Genomic DNA, 17,389 nt, shown 5'->3' on the forward strand with positions numbered 1-17,389 from the left:
GTAGGGATTCCGGCGTTCAGCATCCCGACCGCCGGAATCCCAAAGGTAAGTAAGTGCTGGTTGGGGGGAGGGTTAGGGGTTAATGTTTAGGCACTAGGGGGAGGGTTAGGGTTAGGCACCAAGGGGGAAGGGTTAGGTTTAGGCATCTGGGAGGGAGGGTTAGGTTTAGGCATCAGGGAGGGAGGGTAAGGGTAGGGTTAGGGATTAGGTTAGGTATACTTACCTCGAGCCATCCGGATGGCAACCTTGTTGGGATGCCGTAGTCGGGATTCTGACCGCCGGGATCCCGGATACCGGCATCCCGTACCCAGCCCGTATTTCCACCCCTTGCATTGCAGCCTAGTTTGATCCAGATACAAAGTCACCTGCTTTTTTGCTTTTGTCCCAGCTCACAATCATCCCCAATATTTATAATTCTCTATTAATTGTGTTTAGTTATAAGCTTAAAGCTTCCTGTTATTTGTTATTTGCTGTTTCACACACTTTTACAGTGTGTAAAATTAAATGTATAATAGGAGTGTGAACTCAAATACGCCATTTGTTTAAATGAGTTATTTTTACTACTTGTTGTTTTACATGTCCTGCACAGTATTTCCTTGTACCGACTATGCACTGTTCGATAACTGGTGATGTTCCTAAAATCTTTGCCTGAAACTGCTTCATACATTTTCACTAATCTGTTTTTAAATAACTTGCTCCTAACAAGACAGTATCTCATAATAGTTTTTGTTAGGTTTCTGGTGTTCTATAATACTATTAGGATGAACACTGATTTACATTGTCTCTCTGCACATTGATTTGTAGATACTCAGACTGCCACCAAAGTGTCTCCATCAATTCCCGGGGCATCAAATAATATCAACGACACTATGGCACAAACTAAACTGAAGCGCATGAGAGAGTGAGTACTATATAACTTGTTTTCTGTTGTGTGCAGGTCAGATTATTATAGTCTATTTCACTCCACTTTTTTTTTTTTTTTTTATTAATGCCACAGCCCCCCTTCCCCCCCACCCCTAAAAAATACAGCAGACAACTGAAGCCATGCCTTGCTTTGGTGTGAAGGGTAGCCTTTGCTTTCAAATGATTCATTATCCATTAAAGGCATTTTTATAAGCAAATAATTTTGCCTATTTTAATCGTGATACGTTTAGAAATAAACTTACAATGACAGAAATGAACCTAGTAAAAGACTGGTAATATATTAACAATGTAACAAAGCTTATTGACAGCAACATACTTTAGTTCTGTGTTATATAAACGACTTGGTGAAAAAGTCTTCATGACATAAAGCATCATGGGCTGGGCACATATCAGCCAGGTACAGCAGCCCATACATCACAAATTGTCCTACACGCCTCTGTGGACTGTAAGGCAAAAATTGCAATGTACAAATGTGTCCTCTTGCATCTTTGCCGCTCGTGCTGCAAACGTGTGCACACATCGCACCATGTGATTAGCCGCAGCCGCGTGTGCCACGGTACGCCATGGTGCATGCTGCACTTGCACCTAGCAATCCTGCACTTGCACCTAGCAATCCTGCACTTGCACCTAGCAATCCTGCACTTGCACCTAGCAATCCTGCACTTGCACCTAGCAATCCTGCACTTGCACCTAGCAATCCTACGCAGTGCATGTACCCATTTTCAGCAAAGATGCGTAAGGACATATCTGTACTGTAAATGGATGCGATTTATCATTCTAGAACAGCAAATCGCGTTCATTTCGCAGAATTGAATTCCCCCAAGAAGTCAGTAAGGAATTCATTAGTCATATAAAGGCATGAATCATAATGTTACAGGTCACAGATCTCTGATATGACTGCTGATATTTGTATTAAGTTACAGTTTCCTAATAAACACTAAAGTAATGACATCAATACTCACTGCTTAGCATCACTTGTGTATTATAGAGGTCATGTAGAGTTATACATAGAAATATATACATAGAAATATGCAATATGCCTAATATGCAGACCCACAGGTATCGTAAGAAAAATGTGTATTCTTTATTATTTACACAAATGGCTTACCTTATACTAGCGATGTATCACTTCAGTGTTTTACAGTGGGGAATTCCCATGGACTGACCTGAGGCCGTGAGAAAACCTTACTGTATAACAGAGGCATCACTGGGTGTGGTGACAGCCAGTGTGGCACTTACCTAGCCCTCTCGTGTACCGAAGTCGTATGCATGCAAAAGGGGGTTGGATCTCATGCCTGCTAGGCCATGCCCCCTAATAAGTGACTTTTCGTCATCCTCGGGATGCTGGAGGCTTGCCCAGCACTCCGGGAGCTGCTAGGAAACCCTCAGCCTCTACCAGCTAAGTGTGGATTACACGTGCATGCACGCGTCATCCATCAACCGACTGCAGCGCTGTTTGCCTGTTCGGTGACATCATCTGACAGGGTGACACCAAAATAACAGAGCAGCTCTGCTAGTGTCACCCGGTGCGACCCGCAGTCCTGGCACCCTCTTAGTAATGCCACTGCTGTAAGAATACTGTAGATTTGTCATGCCACTACTTTCTAATTATGGAGCCCTGCTGCAAATGACTAAGTTGTTGTCAGTGGTTTGTTATTTTAACATACAGCGTCCATTAACCAAAAGGGGACCCCTCCAGACCCCAGACCTTAGATGAGCAATGCATTGAAGAACAAGGATAATAAGAAAATGTATAATTTGTTATGTAACTAAGAGGTGTATATGCAACTGCTTCCCCTCTAAATACTACTTAATGTGCATTAACATGTCCTTACTATATTCAGGCAACGTCAGCATCTTCACTGATTTGCCTCTAAGCATAGCATAAGTACAGTACATACTCCTTTTAACTTAAAATATTGAAAGCAGTAATATTCCCCTATGAGATATATGTATGAGCAAATAAGTGTATAGAGTGCAAATAACTGCAATGCTTAGAAAGTAAAACCACAAAATAAATACATAGGGGTATATTTACTAAAGTGCAGTTTTTTAAAAGTGGAGATGTTGCCCATATCAACCAATCAAATTCTAGCTATTACCTTCAAGAAAGAGCTAGATAAATGTAAAGTAAAATCTGACACTATAGGCAATATCTCCACTTCTAAAAACCCACACTTTAGTAAATATACCTCATATAGTTCAAATGTTGTCTTCTTAAATCAATGACAAAACCATCCACATGGATATATTCAGTAATATACTCAGTCTGGTAAATCTTTAAAAGTTGGCAGCTGGAATTTGGGGCAACATTTGTGCACTTTAAAAAAAAAAATAGTTCAGACATAGAATGTTTATAATATACTTAATGTTCCTCAGATGTTCTGAAAGTCTGATTTTTAATGGATGTGATGTTCTCCCAATTAAAATTTTGTCACATACATTAGATACTATAACAAATAGATAATTTTTAGTACAGTTAAATGTATCTATTAAGGAGGCTATCCATTTGCTGACTTTCTGCACGATGCGACCAAACCAGGAGGTTTTGGTCGGATCATGCAGAAGGTCTGCAAGTGGATAGCCGGCAAGGACCAGCAATGCTCGTGCATGCTGGGTCTTTGCCGACCCCGACTATCTATTGAACATGCTGGTCTACCTGATGACGATCATCAGGTTCCACATGTGAAAAGATAGGGAGGTTGGGCTCCTGCACTGAAGATGTTCTGTGAATGTCTTTCAGTGTGGTGCCCGCACCTCAACGTCATGAAAGTCTGAACGCTGGACGTTCAGACTTTCATGTCGTTAAATGGATAGGCCCCTTTAGCGTTCTACAAGTAAACTTGCCTCTTCCTTTATATAGAATGAAACATGAGTCTTTTAAGTTATGTAAATGGACTGAGATCTGCTCATTTCCATGATGGCCCTGTCTACCCTGTCATACAGTAGTATTCAATAATATAAATCCTGCAAACCCAAAGGCCCATAAAGAGTTGGACACATTTTAAATGAAAATTGCAGTCATTAAATAAATTTGCAAAACTGTATGTATGCTGGGCGGACACATATCAAGACGTTGATATTAATAAGTGAGAATTTTGCATTTATGGGCATATTTATTAAGCCTCCAAATATTAAGAATCCTTATCTCTACATATTGCAGCAATTAGGATTATTTTTCCCTGAAGTGTACCAATTTAAATTACAGATGAGCAGTTCAAGTTTTACTTGGTTTGTTTGGATCTGAAATCGAGGCAAAACGTCATCTTTCCACCATGGGAGATCCAAAACGTTCATGAAAGATGTTGTTTCGTTTCTGCTTTAGATCCGAATTTGTGATAAGTTGGCAGGAAGAACCAAGTAAAATCTGTACTGGTCATCTCTAATTTAAATCGCAGGTCACAGGCTCCGATATGAGCCAGTCCCGGCTATCAGGAAGAAGTAAAGTGATCGTAAGCTATGGGGACGGTAGCTGCCTTTGGCTGGCAGTAAGAAGGCAGGAGTTGCTTTCCTAATTGGTAAATTTTAAGGGATACTTAATTCTGCCCTTAAACATACAGAAAAAACAGTTTCCGCATATTTAAAGGACAGACTTTATAGATAAATAAATAGGCCCCTTTGATATACAAACACAAATGCTAAATAAAAATACAATTGAATTAAATAATATACATACACGAATTGGCTTCCTCTTTAAAAATCAAATAGGAATAAAAATATAAATTAATTAGTAAAAATAGATGGCCAGACCTAATGATATAGAAGCCACACTAATGACTTATATTCACTGACAGTGGTCTAGAAGCAGTCAGCCAATAACAGGCAGCTGGGAGTCATCATCATTATCAGTACATATTTTGTAGCACCAGAGGCCAAAGCATAAGGAGTTGTATGTGCAATAACTGACCAAATCTCCGCGGTATGTATTTTATACATAACACAGAGGTACACAACCAGCTGTACCTGAGCACCACAATAAGCATGTGCAAGATTTCAGTACTTGAAACCTGCAAGTATGTATAGGGGGGAGGCCCAGAATGTGTGAACTGTACAAACACAATTTATAAAAAATATACAAAATAATATAAATTACAATGGCTGTCAGGTCATTCAATCAAAAGATATATTTATTTGTATTAATAAAAGCACTAAGCTGGACAAAGCACTATTAGCTAGCATATGTACCGTCACAAATAAACTGTCCAGACCTTTGGTGAGTATTACTAGGCATTAGAAAACTGTGGTCATGGAGAACTGTGGCCACAGAATGTATCTCAAATTTCCAAATAATTTCAGTTATTTAAAGCCAGGTAGATTATGTATGTAGTTATTAGTTAAGTAACCATCTAGCTGCATTAATAAATACGTATTAGTTGAGGATTCACTATCATGCCTCTTTAAGATGGCTGCAAGCAGGCTTAAATGATTAGCCAATAATGGCAAATATGAATAGAAAAGTGCATCTAACAGCCACTAACAGTTCTGATTTTGCAGCTTACGATAGCTGCATTTAATGATTCTTATTATACAGCATACATGTTTCCCATGTCCATTTTTCAATCTGTAAGCCTGCAGTACATGGGACAATAGGCCAGTTCTCACACAAGTTCCCCCGGATTCAACTTAAATGTGAAACTGCAAACCTTGGGCCTGATTCATTACGGATCGCAATACAGCGTATGCACGCAGTTCAACTGCGATATTATGCTAATCCATAGCGATCGCACTCAGGGGCATTTCTAGAGAGGAGGGGGCCCGTGTGCAGTCTCCGACACAGGCCCCCTCCTCTCCGCCCGGTGGCCGGCAGATCCCTGAGCTGTGCGTGGCTAGCGCCGGAGTTATAGACTCTGGGCAATAGAGTGTGCGTAGAGTCTATAGTGTATGCACAGGTAACCGGGAAAATAGCCGTGGCCATTTTCCCTGTACTGCGCATGCGATGGGAAAATGGCCGCTGCGGCCATTTTCCAGTCATTTTACAGCGCCGGATGCACGCGCCGACGTGGGGATCCAGAGAGGTAAGTATTATTATTGGTGTAGGGTGTGCAGTGCGGGGCCCCCCTGGACCCAGGGGCCCGTGTTCCCCGCACACCCTGCACCCATTATAGATATGCCCCTGATCGCACTGCCGCCGCAGCACTACATAAGAACGCTCACTTCACCTACATGCACATCTGTAATGGTTAGCAAGACTGCAAAAACATTGGTACAATCGAGTACCATGGGACCCATACGCACAGTTAAGGCAGGTCAGACCTCACTGAGGAATTGCTAACTTCAGTGCATGCTATGAGGCCTCAGGCTGCTTATGGTATCACAGTGAATAATTTATGGATGCCCATGGAACGGTGTTGAAAACGCACTGGCATGCCTGCTTTCACCTGACCACCCCCCGTCAACACCCACAAACGGTGCTTCCTGTCAATCACTCTGCGATGGGTCTGCGTAGCCGCTGTAATCGCAGTCCTAACCGCAGTGGCCGGTTTGCGTACGTGCGCTGCGATACATACGCATGCGCAGTACGCAACAATCGTCCGATTGCGTGCATCTTAGCAACTGCGATCCTTGCTGAATCAGGCCTCTTGGTGGAATCACAAGGATAGAAATCCAATCAGCATTTGTATTATGTAACTTGATGTGTTTCTTTACCTCATACAGATGGTTTCATCAGAGGCAATAATTGTCTTGTCTTGCCTATAATTTGTAGGGTCCAGTACTCCTCCCTGGGAGCAGTAATTAATCTCACTGAACCATTAGGCCAGTGGTTCCCAAACTCTGCGCCGTGACACCCTGGGGTGCCTCAGGACACTTGCAGGGGTGCCTCAGGTTGGTGGTCCAGCACCAAATCAAATTATTTGTAGTCAATGTAATGTAAATATGTGGACAAACAGAGTGCAAACCTGTCCACCAACACATAACTGACCCTAAGGATGACAGGTACAGTAAGCACAATTTACTACACTTTACTATTTTACTAAATTTTTTCTGAATTTCACAATAACCAACTTAAACTTAGGGGTGCCGTGATAACAGTGCTGATACTCTAGGGTGTCATGATTCAAAATAGTTTGGGAACCACTGCATTAGGCACTTTAATACCATTTAGAAAAACTTTAGACTTTGATATTTGTCTGTTTTATTCCCTATAGCATATTTCGCTTGAAGCATTGTAGACTGTACTAGGTGAATGTAGTACACCATGTACTTTAGTTTACCTTTGATTTTTTGTTTTTACAACATACCCTCCAGTGATAGGTCCACATAATGCCCAATATCTATCTTGATTTGATGACACATCAGTTTATTGTTTTCTGATCTATTTTTCTGCAATGGCAAATTTGTTCCAAAATTGAAAACTTCTATTTTCCACATTTCCTGCTGCTGCCGTCTTCATCTTTCCCATTACTTTGTGATATTTGCAGCAGCTGCTTTCAGTTGACACTACCAGCTGCAATACATACATTTGTATACAAATTAAGTGCTATTTGGTGTCCACTCTACAAATGACCCCCATCTTGTATTTGATTTTCTTTTATTATAATGATATGGACTTTTCCCTTTCGCACAGTGACCTTCGGCAGGATCTTTCCTTCATGGCAAAGACAGAGTCATAATTAATTCAACAGACTTGTGACTTAAACAAGCATATTATTGCATTTTCTGGATTCAATCTGTAGCACAGAGATGTAGAAACAATATTCCAATGTACAACTGTAATGTAATTAAATAATAGCACATATTTCAAATTGAAATGGATTCTTCTTATTACTTTGCCCTGAAGTGTTATTTTGTTAGCTAAATGCAGCAAAGAGTATGCAAATTAGTAGATTGGTTCTGAAAAACAATAACAGTAAAGCACAATAATTATCTGACACTTGTGGAGTATAATGGATGTTAGATTGTATACTAAACACACTAATAAAACGAGTGTTGATATTTCTACAGCCATGTTGACTGCAAGGCACATACCACAGACATACTGTATTTTATTCCTGGCTTTGTATTCTTCAGCCTCTAAATGCTACTACACCTGGGCCTGATTCATTATGGATCGCTATTGCGATCACAGCTGCGATTACGCACGCAGACCCGCTGCAAAAATATGGCAATTAAATGTCGTCGCACAGCCAGCATAGAGACGCTCACTACTGCTATCTCACATCCGTAATACCTTGCAGCCCTGCGTATACATCGGGAACATCGAGTAACATCGGCCCCTCACGCAGAATTACAGCAGGTCTGACCTTACTCAGAAATTGCTAACCTCGTTTCATGCAGTGAGTACTCAAGCTGTGTATGCCGTCACGGACAGACACGCCTGCGTTTCTCCAACCACTGCCCCCAAACACTCACTCTGCGATGGATTCCTATCTGCATAGGTGATTGCAGTATGATCGCAATGCTAACTCAAGCACGCGCAGTGCGGTGGATGCGCAGTACGCCCCATCGGACGATTTGCATAAGCTGCTGCAGTTGCGATTCGTTATGAATCAGTTCCCTGCACCATAAAATAAGCTCTAATCCTGAAGTAGTTGAGGCAGTATGAGCATATTTATATGTATACCGCCACAATTCCACATAAATGACGCAGGTACACCTGTCTTGTTTTTTACACTACATAGCTGAGTGCAGATAAATGTCTTTTGTTTGTTCATTTAGTGGCAGATTATAATCAGGGCCGGCTCCAGGGGTCGGAGCACCCAGTGCCGGCCCTTAACAAGGCGCCCTTACATTGAAATTGGGGTGTGGCCTAATTACCATAGGCCACACCCCCTACATGACGTTATTTCGAGGCGTGCCCGCATGGTACGCCTCCACATAACATCAGTATTGTGGTAAAGCCCAGCCCTCCGTCACTGGATGGGCTTCCCCCAGCCCTCTCCCATCAGTGAATGGATGCACGCGCATTCGCGCATCATCCATTCACTCTCCGGGGGTCTGGCACCGCTGCACAGCTGTGGCGGTGGGGGTCCCCAACCTCCTGATTTGACCACCTGCGGGCCACTTTGGCCCATGGGTGGAACAGCGGGACAGTACTGTCCTGCTGAAATTGGGATGCTGGGGAGGGGTGCGCCCTCTACGGGTGGCGCCCCTGTGAGTCCGCAATGGTCGAACACCCCTAGAGCCGGCCCTGATTATAAACAATAGTTTAGAAGCAGTAACTGGAGCCATAGGTCTGTACTTGGACCATACCATTTTCATTCACACATTGCTCCATTTTGCCCTTGACAAAAGATAAGGGTTATCTGGGTGAGGGGAATATTTTTTTGGGATTGTTTTTATTGCAAACACTTTGAAAATGTAGTCTACTGTGTATTTTGAAATTCATGGCCTAGTGCCTTGATGTATGTTCTAATGTAAAATTAAATAATGACTTTGTCCATTGTGGATACAATGAGTGTTTTAATGGGTGATAAGGCACCAAACAAATTAATGAAGTGGGACACCACCCAGGGGCCATGGCATACTTCCTACTCTCTCCAGAATATCTGGGAGAATCCTGAAATTCAAGAAGCTCTCCCGGACACCAGAGAACTGGGCATTGGGGGGACTTAATGACCGTAATTATGGTGAATCATATCATTGTGGCCTTGGACCCTGTGGCTCAATGCTATATTGCACAGCAAAACGAGGGCCATGTAGACTTGATTCATGTGTCATACCACCTGTAGCTCTAGCCTGGGCATCCTCCTCTATCATCCCCCTAGAGGGAAGGGGGGGTTCGACAAAAAGTCTGCAAGTATGGTCCATTTTTATTTGAGTCCAACAGCTCTGCTTCATCAATTACATTTTAGATTAGACATACTAGTCTGTTGAACTGGAAGTGTGGGAGACAGTTATCTCACATGGCTTCTTACAAATTACTAACAATTATATATTTGAAAATGCTATTTGTATTTTCCTGAAAGAAAAAAAATCTTTCTATTAAATTTAGTCTGCACACATGATATTTCTCTTGCCATAGTGCAGATAATTATTGCATTTTAGTGAGAATGTACATGATGGATAAATACAAATACAATATAAAAAGACAGGTACAATTAAATAAGATGAGGTAATACTTGGACTCAATTGGTAATATTGTGCACAATGCAATAGTAGAGTAATACAACAAACATGCAGTACTAAAATTATGCAGTAATTCAAATACAATAGCAGCACAGTGTGATTAAGACAATGTCAGTGTCAGACTGGACAGCTGTGGCACCAAAGTATTCCCCGGTGAGCCCCGATGCTAGTCCTGCATGGTGGGGGCAGCATGACGTAAGGGAGTGGGAGTAGGAGAATAGAAGAGGAGGAGAAGTGCATGGTAGGAGAAACATGTAGAAAGGAAGGGGAGTAGCAACTGCAGTCTACAGGAGTCCTGACCAGACAGTGAAAACTACTAGCCCGTAAGGTATGGAAGAGGGGGTACACTAGAGCCATAGCATAACCACTTCCAAAACCTCTGATAGTGCTGCCCTGAGCCCACCTGGCGCACCAGCAGCAATAGATAATATATACCTGGCTGTCACAGGCTTCTTTCCTCCTGCTCAGCAGTTCACAGGGGAAGTATATGATACTACATCAAAATGTCTCATTCCCAGGAGAGCATTCAGCACAGCACAGAGGGGCAACAAAGGAGCGCCCGGCCTGCCAGGCATCCAGAGAAGAAAAGAACAGTCGTAGAAGTCTAGAAGAGATGAAAATACAAAAGAAGGCTGGAGGCAGCAGTAGTGGTGGGAAGAGTAATAATATTAATAATAGCAATTGTTCTCACAATTTCACTCTCTGTAGTTGCTTTGTGCTTTACATGTGGGTGGAATACATATCAATGGTACTTGTCCAGCTTAGTGTTACAATTCTTATATTTAAGTCCAGTTTCACAGGAATAGCAAATCTCTAATAGAAAAACAAACCAACCTTAATCTTACTAAGCAAAGGGATTGACAGCAGAAACAAGTAAAGAAATTAGATTTTCAGTTGTGTGTTGTATCTTGTATGCATTACAAATTGCTTAAAATAATGAAGAAACCACTACATCTATTCAGCAAATGTACTAAAAAACAGTATTACAGTAATATTAATATTAGGAGTCAGGGCCATCGTGTAATTCAATTTTGGGTGTAAAAAATGTAAGGTCCTGCCTCACTTTGTCCTGTCAGAATTGACCCCTCCACATGCTCCTTAAATGCATCTCAGACCTCCCAACATATTCCTTATATACCATCAGATGCCGCCACATGTCCCTTATGTTCCATTAGACACCTCCACGTGCCATTTATACAGTATATACCTTATATGCCATCAGACTCCTCCACTCGCGGTGAGACTTGGCGAGCGGAAACTCACAAAATAACTCAGACACTATTACATAAAGAGGGGAATTCAATATGAAACGTAAACTTCGCTGTCGAAGTTTACGTTTCATATCGGAGTTTTTACCTGCGTTAAAGTATCGGGCGCGCACCCGCTTATCCCCGTATTCAATATGAAATTACCGAAAACGGGAGACTCCGAAGTTGGATTTGCGTAAAGTTACGAATTTTTCCTTAAAAAAATTGTGGGACCCCCCTAAAGTTGTAAAAACATGGGGGATCACTATGGGTACCCCTGTTTTAGCCTTTAAATGAAAGTCGGGGATTTAAATAGCCGCAGCAGGTGTTTTTTCCCGACATTGAAGAAGTGATGCAGAAGAGCACTTAGGGTTTTTTTTTCATTTTTTTAAGTGGTCCCATCAAATTTGGGGTACATGAAAATGGGTACTAGCATATTTTTAAGTCCCTAAAGTAAGTTTTTAAAAATTCTGCAATTGTGCACCTGCCGCTATAAATCTATTCTAGAAAACATCTGCCGCATACTTGCAGAATAGCCCTGAACCTATTTCCCTATTTTTAAACAATTTTTTCCCATTTTTTTTTTTTCACCCCAATTTTAAAATTTATTTTTTAGGGTGTCCCTATTTTTTTTTAAAACTTTTTTTGACACAGTTCTTTTTTAAATGTCATTCCCAGGGGTGCAGGCTATTTTTTTTAAGCCTGCACCCCTAAACCCCAATTCTGCACTTTTTTTTCGACATCTATTCAATGGTGAAAAGTTATCCCGGTTTTTATCAAGGACTTTTCGAACCTGCGATAAGTCTTTCAAATTGAATACGGTGTAAAAGTAAAACCTGTGATAATGACGTCAAAAGTGCGATATTAACGCAAAAACGATGTTTTCGCTCCCATATTGAATACTCCTGTTAGTCTTTTTTGGATACAATATTTTGTCAGTGGGACAAAGAAAATTCTTACAATTAGAATTTTGAAATTTGCTATTGGCTCCTGTTCTTCTCTATATATAACGCAAATATAATAGAATTATACATATTCCAATTGTATAAAAATAATAAACAGTTTTAACATGCAAAACATTCCAGAGCTTTGCCCCAGCACCTAAAGTCATTAGCCCTTACAGCTATGGGCTACAGATTGTACTCTTCACTCGTTCATGCATGGTCAGCAAACTGCGCATGTTCAGAGCGGCGCTGGGGTGTCCCAAAGGAGCCCCTGTCCTTGCATTTGTTTTTTAATAAATGCCATTGATATTTAATTTCTTGCGGCGATAACAAATTATAATTTTCAGGTCAAAATACATATACAGTACACTCAAATCTACATTATTAGGACAATATTATTATTATCCTTTATTTATATGGCGCCACAAAGGTTCCGCAGCGCCTTCCACAGTACATAAATGAGCACACAAGAAAAAACAGTAATAGTACAAAACAATGCAGGACAAGAGGAATCGTATGAACCGCATGGCCGGCGGTTCGATTCCCGGCAGCGCCTGGCCGACCACAGCAGAGTTCACGGCAACGGAAGCACGACAGCACTGGAAATCCCGATCGTCTTTTGGTAAGTATGTTCTAACCTAACCTAACCCCCTAACCCTCCTTAGGGGTGCCTAACCCTAACCTCCCCCCAAGTGCCTAACCCTAATCCCCCCCTTCCCTGCTGCCTTAACCTAAGTCCCCCCGGGGATGCCTAACCCTAACCCTCCCTCCCCCTAGACTAACCCTCCCCCCCCCCGGCTGTCCGCTCGCGGCGCCCTGCATCATTTCGATCGGGATGCCGGGCGCCGGTCTCCCGGCGTCGGGGAAATGTCAGGCATCTACATCTAGATGCCCGGCATTTCACCCTTGTTGGGATATGACAGTCGGGAAACCGGCTGCCGATATTAAGGCAGCCAGCTTTCCGATTGTATACCGGACAAGAACATGGTTTATAAACATTGCTGCATACCACAAATAGCAGGGCATAAGCAACCAAGTGTTAGGTGCCAATTGGTGAGTTAGGAGTACATGATACTATATGTAAGGGAGGAAAAGCACATGAGGGATGGGGGCCCTGCTCGTGAGAGCTTACATTCTAAAGGGGGGGGGGGCAGACAGACAGGGGCAACTCAGTGAGGAAGGAGCATGGAGCAGTGGGTTAGGATATATGCTGCGGAATGTGTATAAGATGACCTTGTGTTATGTCAAAATGAAGTCCTTCATTCATCTAGCTCTATGACAAAAATAGATTTTATTTATGTGTTATTTGCATGAGAAATGTACAAAATAAAGTAGTTTGCCCTTTATTTTTTGTCTGTTACATTTTAGCATCTAAATACATCCAGCTAAAATGTGGCTATTATGGGACTGCCCTGCCATCCTAATTGTGAGTACTATAGTCCCGGCTGCTGATTGCTATGCCATGCTCCTGTGAGTGCTTCTTACGTGCTAGTCCCACCCACAGAGAGGAGCAGCCATCCCCAACATGTAGTGGCCACGCCCCCGGTATGTTGCTATACTCTGGTCCAGGATTTCTCACTGCAGCCCTAGAGGGGACCGGCAGAGACAGTAGGGTTATAGGGCTTAGTGGTGGGGTAGCAAGTCCATGGAGGGAGGGAAGTGGTTAGGAGTGGAGGAACAGGAAGGGTGGTTGAGAGAAGTAGAGGGTCGAAAGGGAGACTGGTGAGAGTAAAATGGTGGAACAGCAAGTGGAGGAGACTATAGGGGTGGAAGAAGTAGGTAAAGCAGAGGATTATGTAGACACTGAATAAGGGGGGTGATTGAAGTAGAGGTGTTCATGCTGTGGTAATAAGTGAGGTGAAAACAGGAGTGGAGGCTGTGTGATGTAGGGACAGTGTGGATAAATGTGGTTAGATGTTCAAAATACAGGTAAAGAACAGTGCTGCTAATGTATGAGCGTAGCTCCAAAAGTGAAATATAAAGAGAAGTAGGTGAGTAATGGGTGCAGGAATTAGTTTCTAAAATAATGAATGAAAAAGTAGATAGTTGTGAAGCAATGGAAATAGGCCATACAGTACAAACAGGATTTTCAGTAGCATGAAGGCAAAAATTACAATATACTGTTAGTAAATCCACCAGGAGCACCTGATAAAATGTACAGTCAGGTGCATAAATATTGGGACATTGACAGAATTTTCATATTTTGGCCTCTATTCACCACCACAATGGCTTTGAAATGAAACAAACAAGATGTGCTTCAACTGCAGACTTTTAGATTTAATTTGAGGGTAATTACATCCAAATCAGGTGAACGGTGTAGGAATTACAACGGTTTCTATATGTGCCTCCCACTTTTTAAGGGGCCAAAAGTAATGGGACAAACTAAACAATCCTAAATCTAACTTTCACTTTTTAATACTTTGTTGCAAATCCTTTGCAGGCAATTACAGCCTGAAGTCTGGAATGCATAGACATCACCAGATGCTGGGTTTCATCCCTGGTGATGCTCTGCCAGGCCTCTACTGCCAATGTCTTCAGTCCCTGCTTGTTCTTGGGGCATTTTCCCTTCAGTTTTGTCTTCATCAAGTGAAATGCATGCTCAAACGGATTCAGGTCAGGGGATTGACTTGGCCATTGCATAACATTCCACTTTTTAGACTTAAAAAACTCTTTGGTTGCTTTTGCAGTATGCTTCGGGTCATTGTCCATCTGCACTGTGAAGCGCCGTCCAATGAGTTCTGAAGCATTTGACTGAATATGAGCATATAATATAGCCCAAAACACTTCAGAATTCATTCTGCTGCTTTTGTCAGCAGTCACATCATCAATAAATACAAGGGAACCAGTTCCATTGGCAGTCATACATGCCCACGCCATGACACTACCACCCCCATGCTTCACTGATGAGGTGGTATGTTTTGGATCATGAGCAGTTCCTTTCCTTCTCCATACTCTTCTCTTCCCATCACTCTGGTACAAGTTGATCTTTGTCTCATCTGTCCATAGGATGTTGTTCCAGAACTGTAATGGCTTTTTTAGATGTTGTTTGGCAAACTCTAATCTGGTCTTCCTGTTTTTGAGGCTCACCAATGGTTTACATCTTGTGGTGAACCCTCTATATTCACTCTTGTGAAGTCTTCTCTTGATTGTTGACTTTGACACATATACACCTACCTCCTGGAGAGTGTTCTTGATTTGGCCAACTGTTGTGAAGGGGTTTTTCTTCACCAGGGAAATAATTCTTCTGTCATCCACGACAGTTGTTTTCCATGGTCTTCCGGGTCTTTTGGTGTTGCTGAGCTCTCCTGTGCGTTCTTTCTTTTTAAGAATGTTCCAAACAGTTGATTTGGCCACACCTAATGTTTTTGCTATCTCTCTGATGGGTTTGTTTTGATTTTTCAGACTAATGATGGCTTGCTTCACTGATAGTGACAGCTCTTTGGATCTCATATTGAGAGTCGACAGCAACTGATTCCAAATGCAAATGTCACACCTAGAATCAACTCCAGACCTTTTACCTGCTTAATTGATAATGAAATAACGAGGGAATAGCCCACACCTGTCCATGAAATAGCTTTTGAGTTGATAGTCCCATTACTTTTGGCCCCTTAAAAAGTGGGAGGCACATATAGAAACCGTTGTAATTCCTACACCATTCACCTGATTTGGATGTAATTACCCTCAAATTAAATCTGAAAGTCTGCAGTTAAAGCACATCTTGTGTGTTTCATTTTAAAGCCATTGTGGTGGTGAATAGAGGCCAAAATATGAAAATTCTGTCAATGTCCCAATATTTATGCACCTGACTGTATGTCTCGGTTGAGACACCATACAGTTCTGCATTTTGATATATCTCATACTGTACCTGCAAAGTTATCAAGATCTTTTCTTATTTTTAGGCTATTCTTAAATCTCAAGTTGCTTCCAATTATTTCAATGCTGATATGAGTTATGCTTTAGCCTCTTCTTATCTTTTTAGTGCAGTTTACCATTTTCATTTGACATTTTTATCCTTTTTAGGAACATACTGTGGAAAATAATCTTACAAGTATCCATCTATTCTATTCTTGTAATTATATTGTTATTGCTACATAAAGGTCAAGTGGCCTTTTATACTTGTGCTTTCAGTAGGACTATAATTCAGTGTATTGACAGGTTTTAGTGTGGTGGAGAAGGTGGCATTTACTATTTCTTTAAAGTCTTTATTCTTAATGGTACTTTTAATTGTAGTATCACTAATCATAACATATTTGTGATGCAGTGTGAGAAAGTCCTATGGAACCTAAAATTGCAACTACTGTATTCTCCCTACAAGGCCATAAATGCATGTCCAACTGGCAGTATTTTACATAGATTTTTTTTAAATGTAGTGTGGCCATGCCTTCCAGATTAGGCCACGCCACCCTCAGTACCCATGGCAGCACCCTGGGCACTCTCAGAGGTGGTTTGTACCCAGATTAAATGGTTTGGGCTGGTATATTTGTAGGTTTGGCTTCTCGCTCCCTGTTAGTCTTAGAGAGGCAGGATGTAGCCATTTGCACTGCTTCACATGCATCGATGCATCCCGCCTTTTCCTCTTCCTCCATGTGCAGGGTTGGACTGGCCGGGGCTAAGTAAATCACAGGTGGGCTCCCCTAGTTCAGAACTTCACCCACTACTGTGGGGGAGCAGGCATAGTGATTGCATTAACCCTGGTGTTCCCAGGGCCAGTGCTACCATTAGGCAGCTTTAGGCGGCTGCTTAGGGGCACCAGCCACTGGAGGCACTGCAGAGTCCTCAAAAAAGAGTTCCGGACTATAGATAGACAGTAATTAGTTAGACAATGTCTAGATAGACACCATATGGTAGACAGTTAATAGTTAGACAAGGATAAAAGTTCGACACAGACAAAGGTCAGACACACTAAAGGTAGACATGTAAAAAGTTCGACAGGTACAAAAGGTCAATGGGTCAAAAGTTCGACATGAAAATGATCGACACAAAAATGGTCGACACATTTTTTTAATTTTTTTTTTAGGATTAAGGTTAGGTTTAGTGTTAGGTTTAGGCACTTACCCCCACGGTTAGGGTTAGGCACTTATTCAGACGGTTAGGGTTAGGCACCAGGAGGGAGGGTTAAGGTTAGGCACCATGGGGAGGGTTAGGATTAGGGTGAAGATTAGGGCTACAAAACAAAAATTGTTGACACATTTTTTTTCTTCATTTTTT

The 17,389-nt window shown here is 41.8% G+C and overlaps 1 protein-coding gene across 1 annotated transcript in view; it reads left to right on the top strand.

Annotated features, from left to right (window-relative positions):
• The window catches only part of NEK11 (NIMA related kinase 11), a 426,840-nt gene that overhangs the window by 372,620 nt on the left and 36,831 nt on the right, over positions 1-17,389 (top strand). Inside the window, exon 15 of the mRNA XM_088463785.1 lies at positions 805-901. Coding sequence (XP_088319911.1) covers positions 805-901 — 97 coding nt within the window. The remainder of the gene's footprint in view (positions 1-804; positions 902-17,389) is intronic.

This window comes from Taudactylus pleione, unplaced genomic scaffold (assembly GCF_031769625.1).
Source record: "Taudactylus pleione unplaced genomic scaffold, aTauple2 ptg000053l, whole genome shotgun sequence".
NCBI lineage: Eukaryota > Metazoa > Chordata > Amphibia > Anura > Myobatrachidae > Taudactylus > Taudactylus pleione.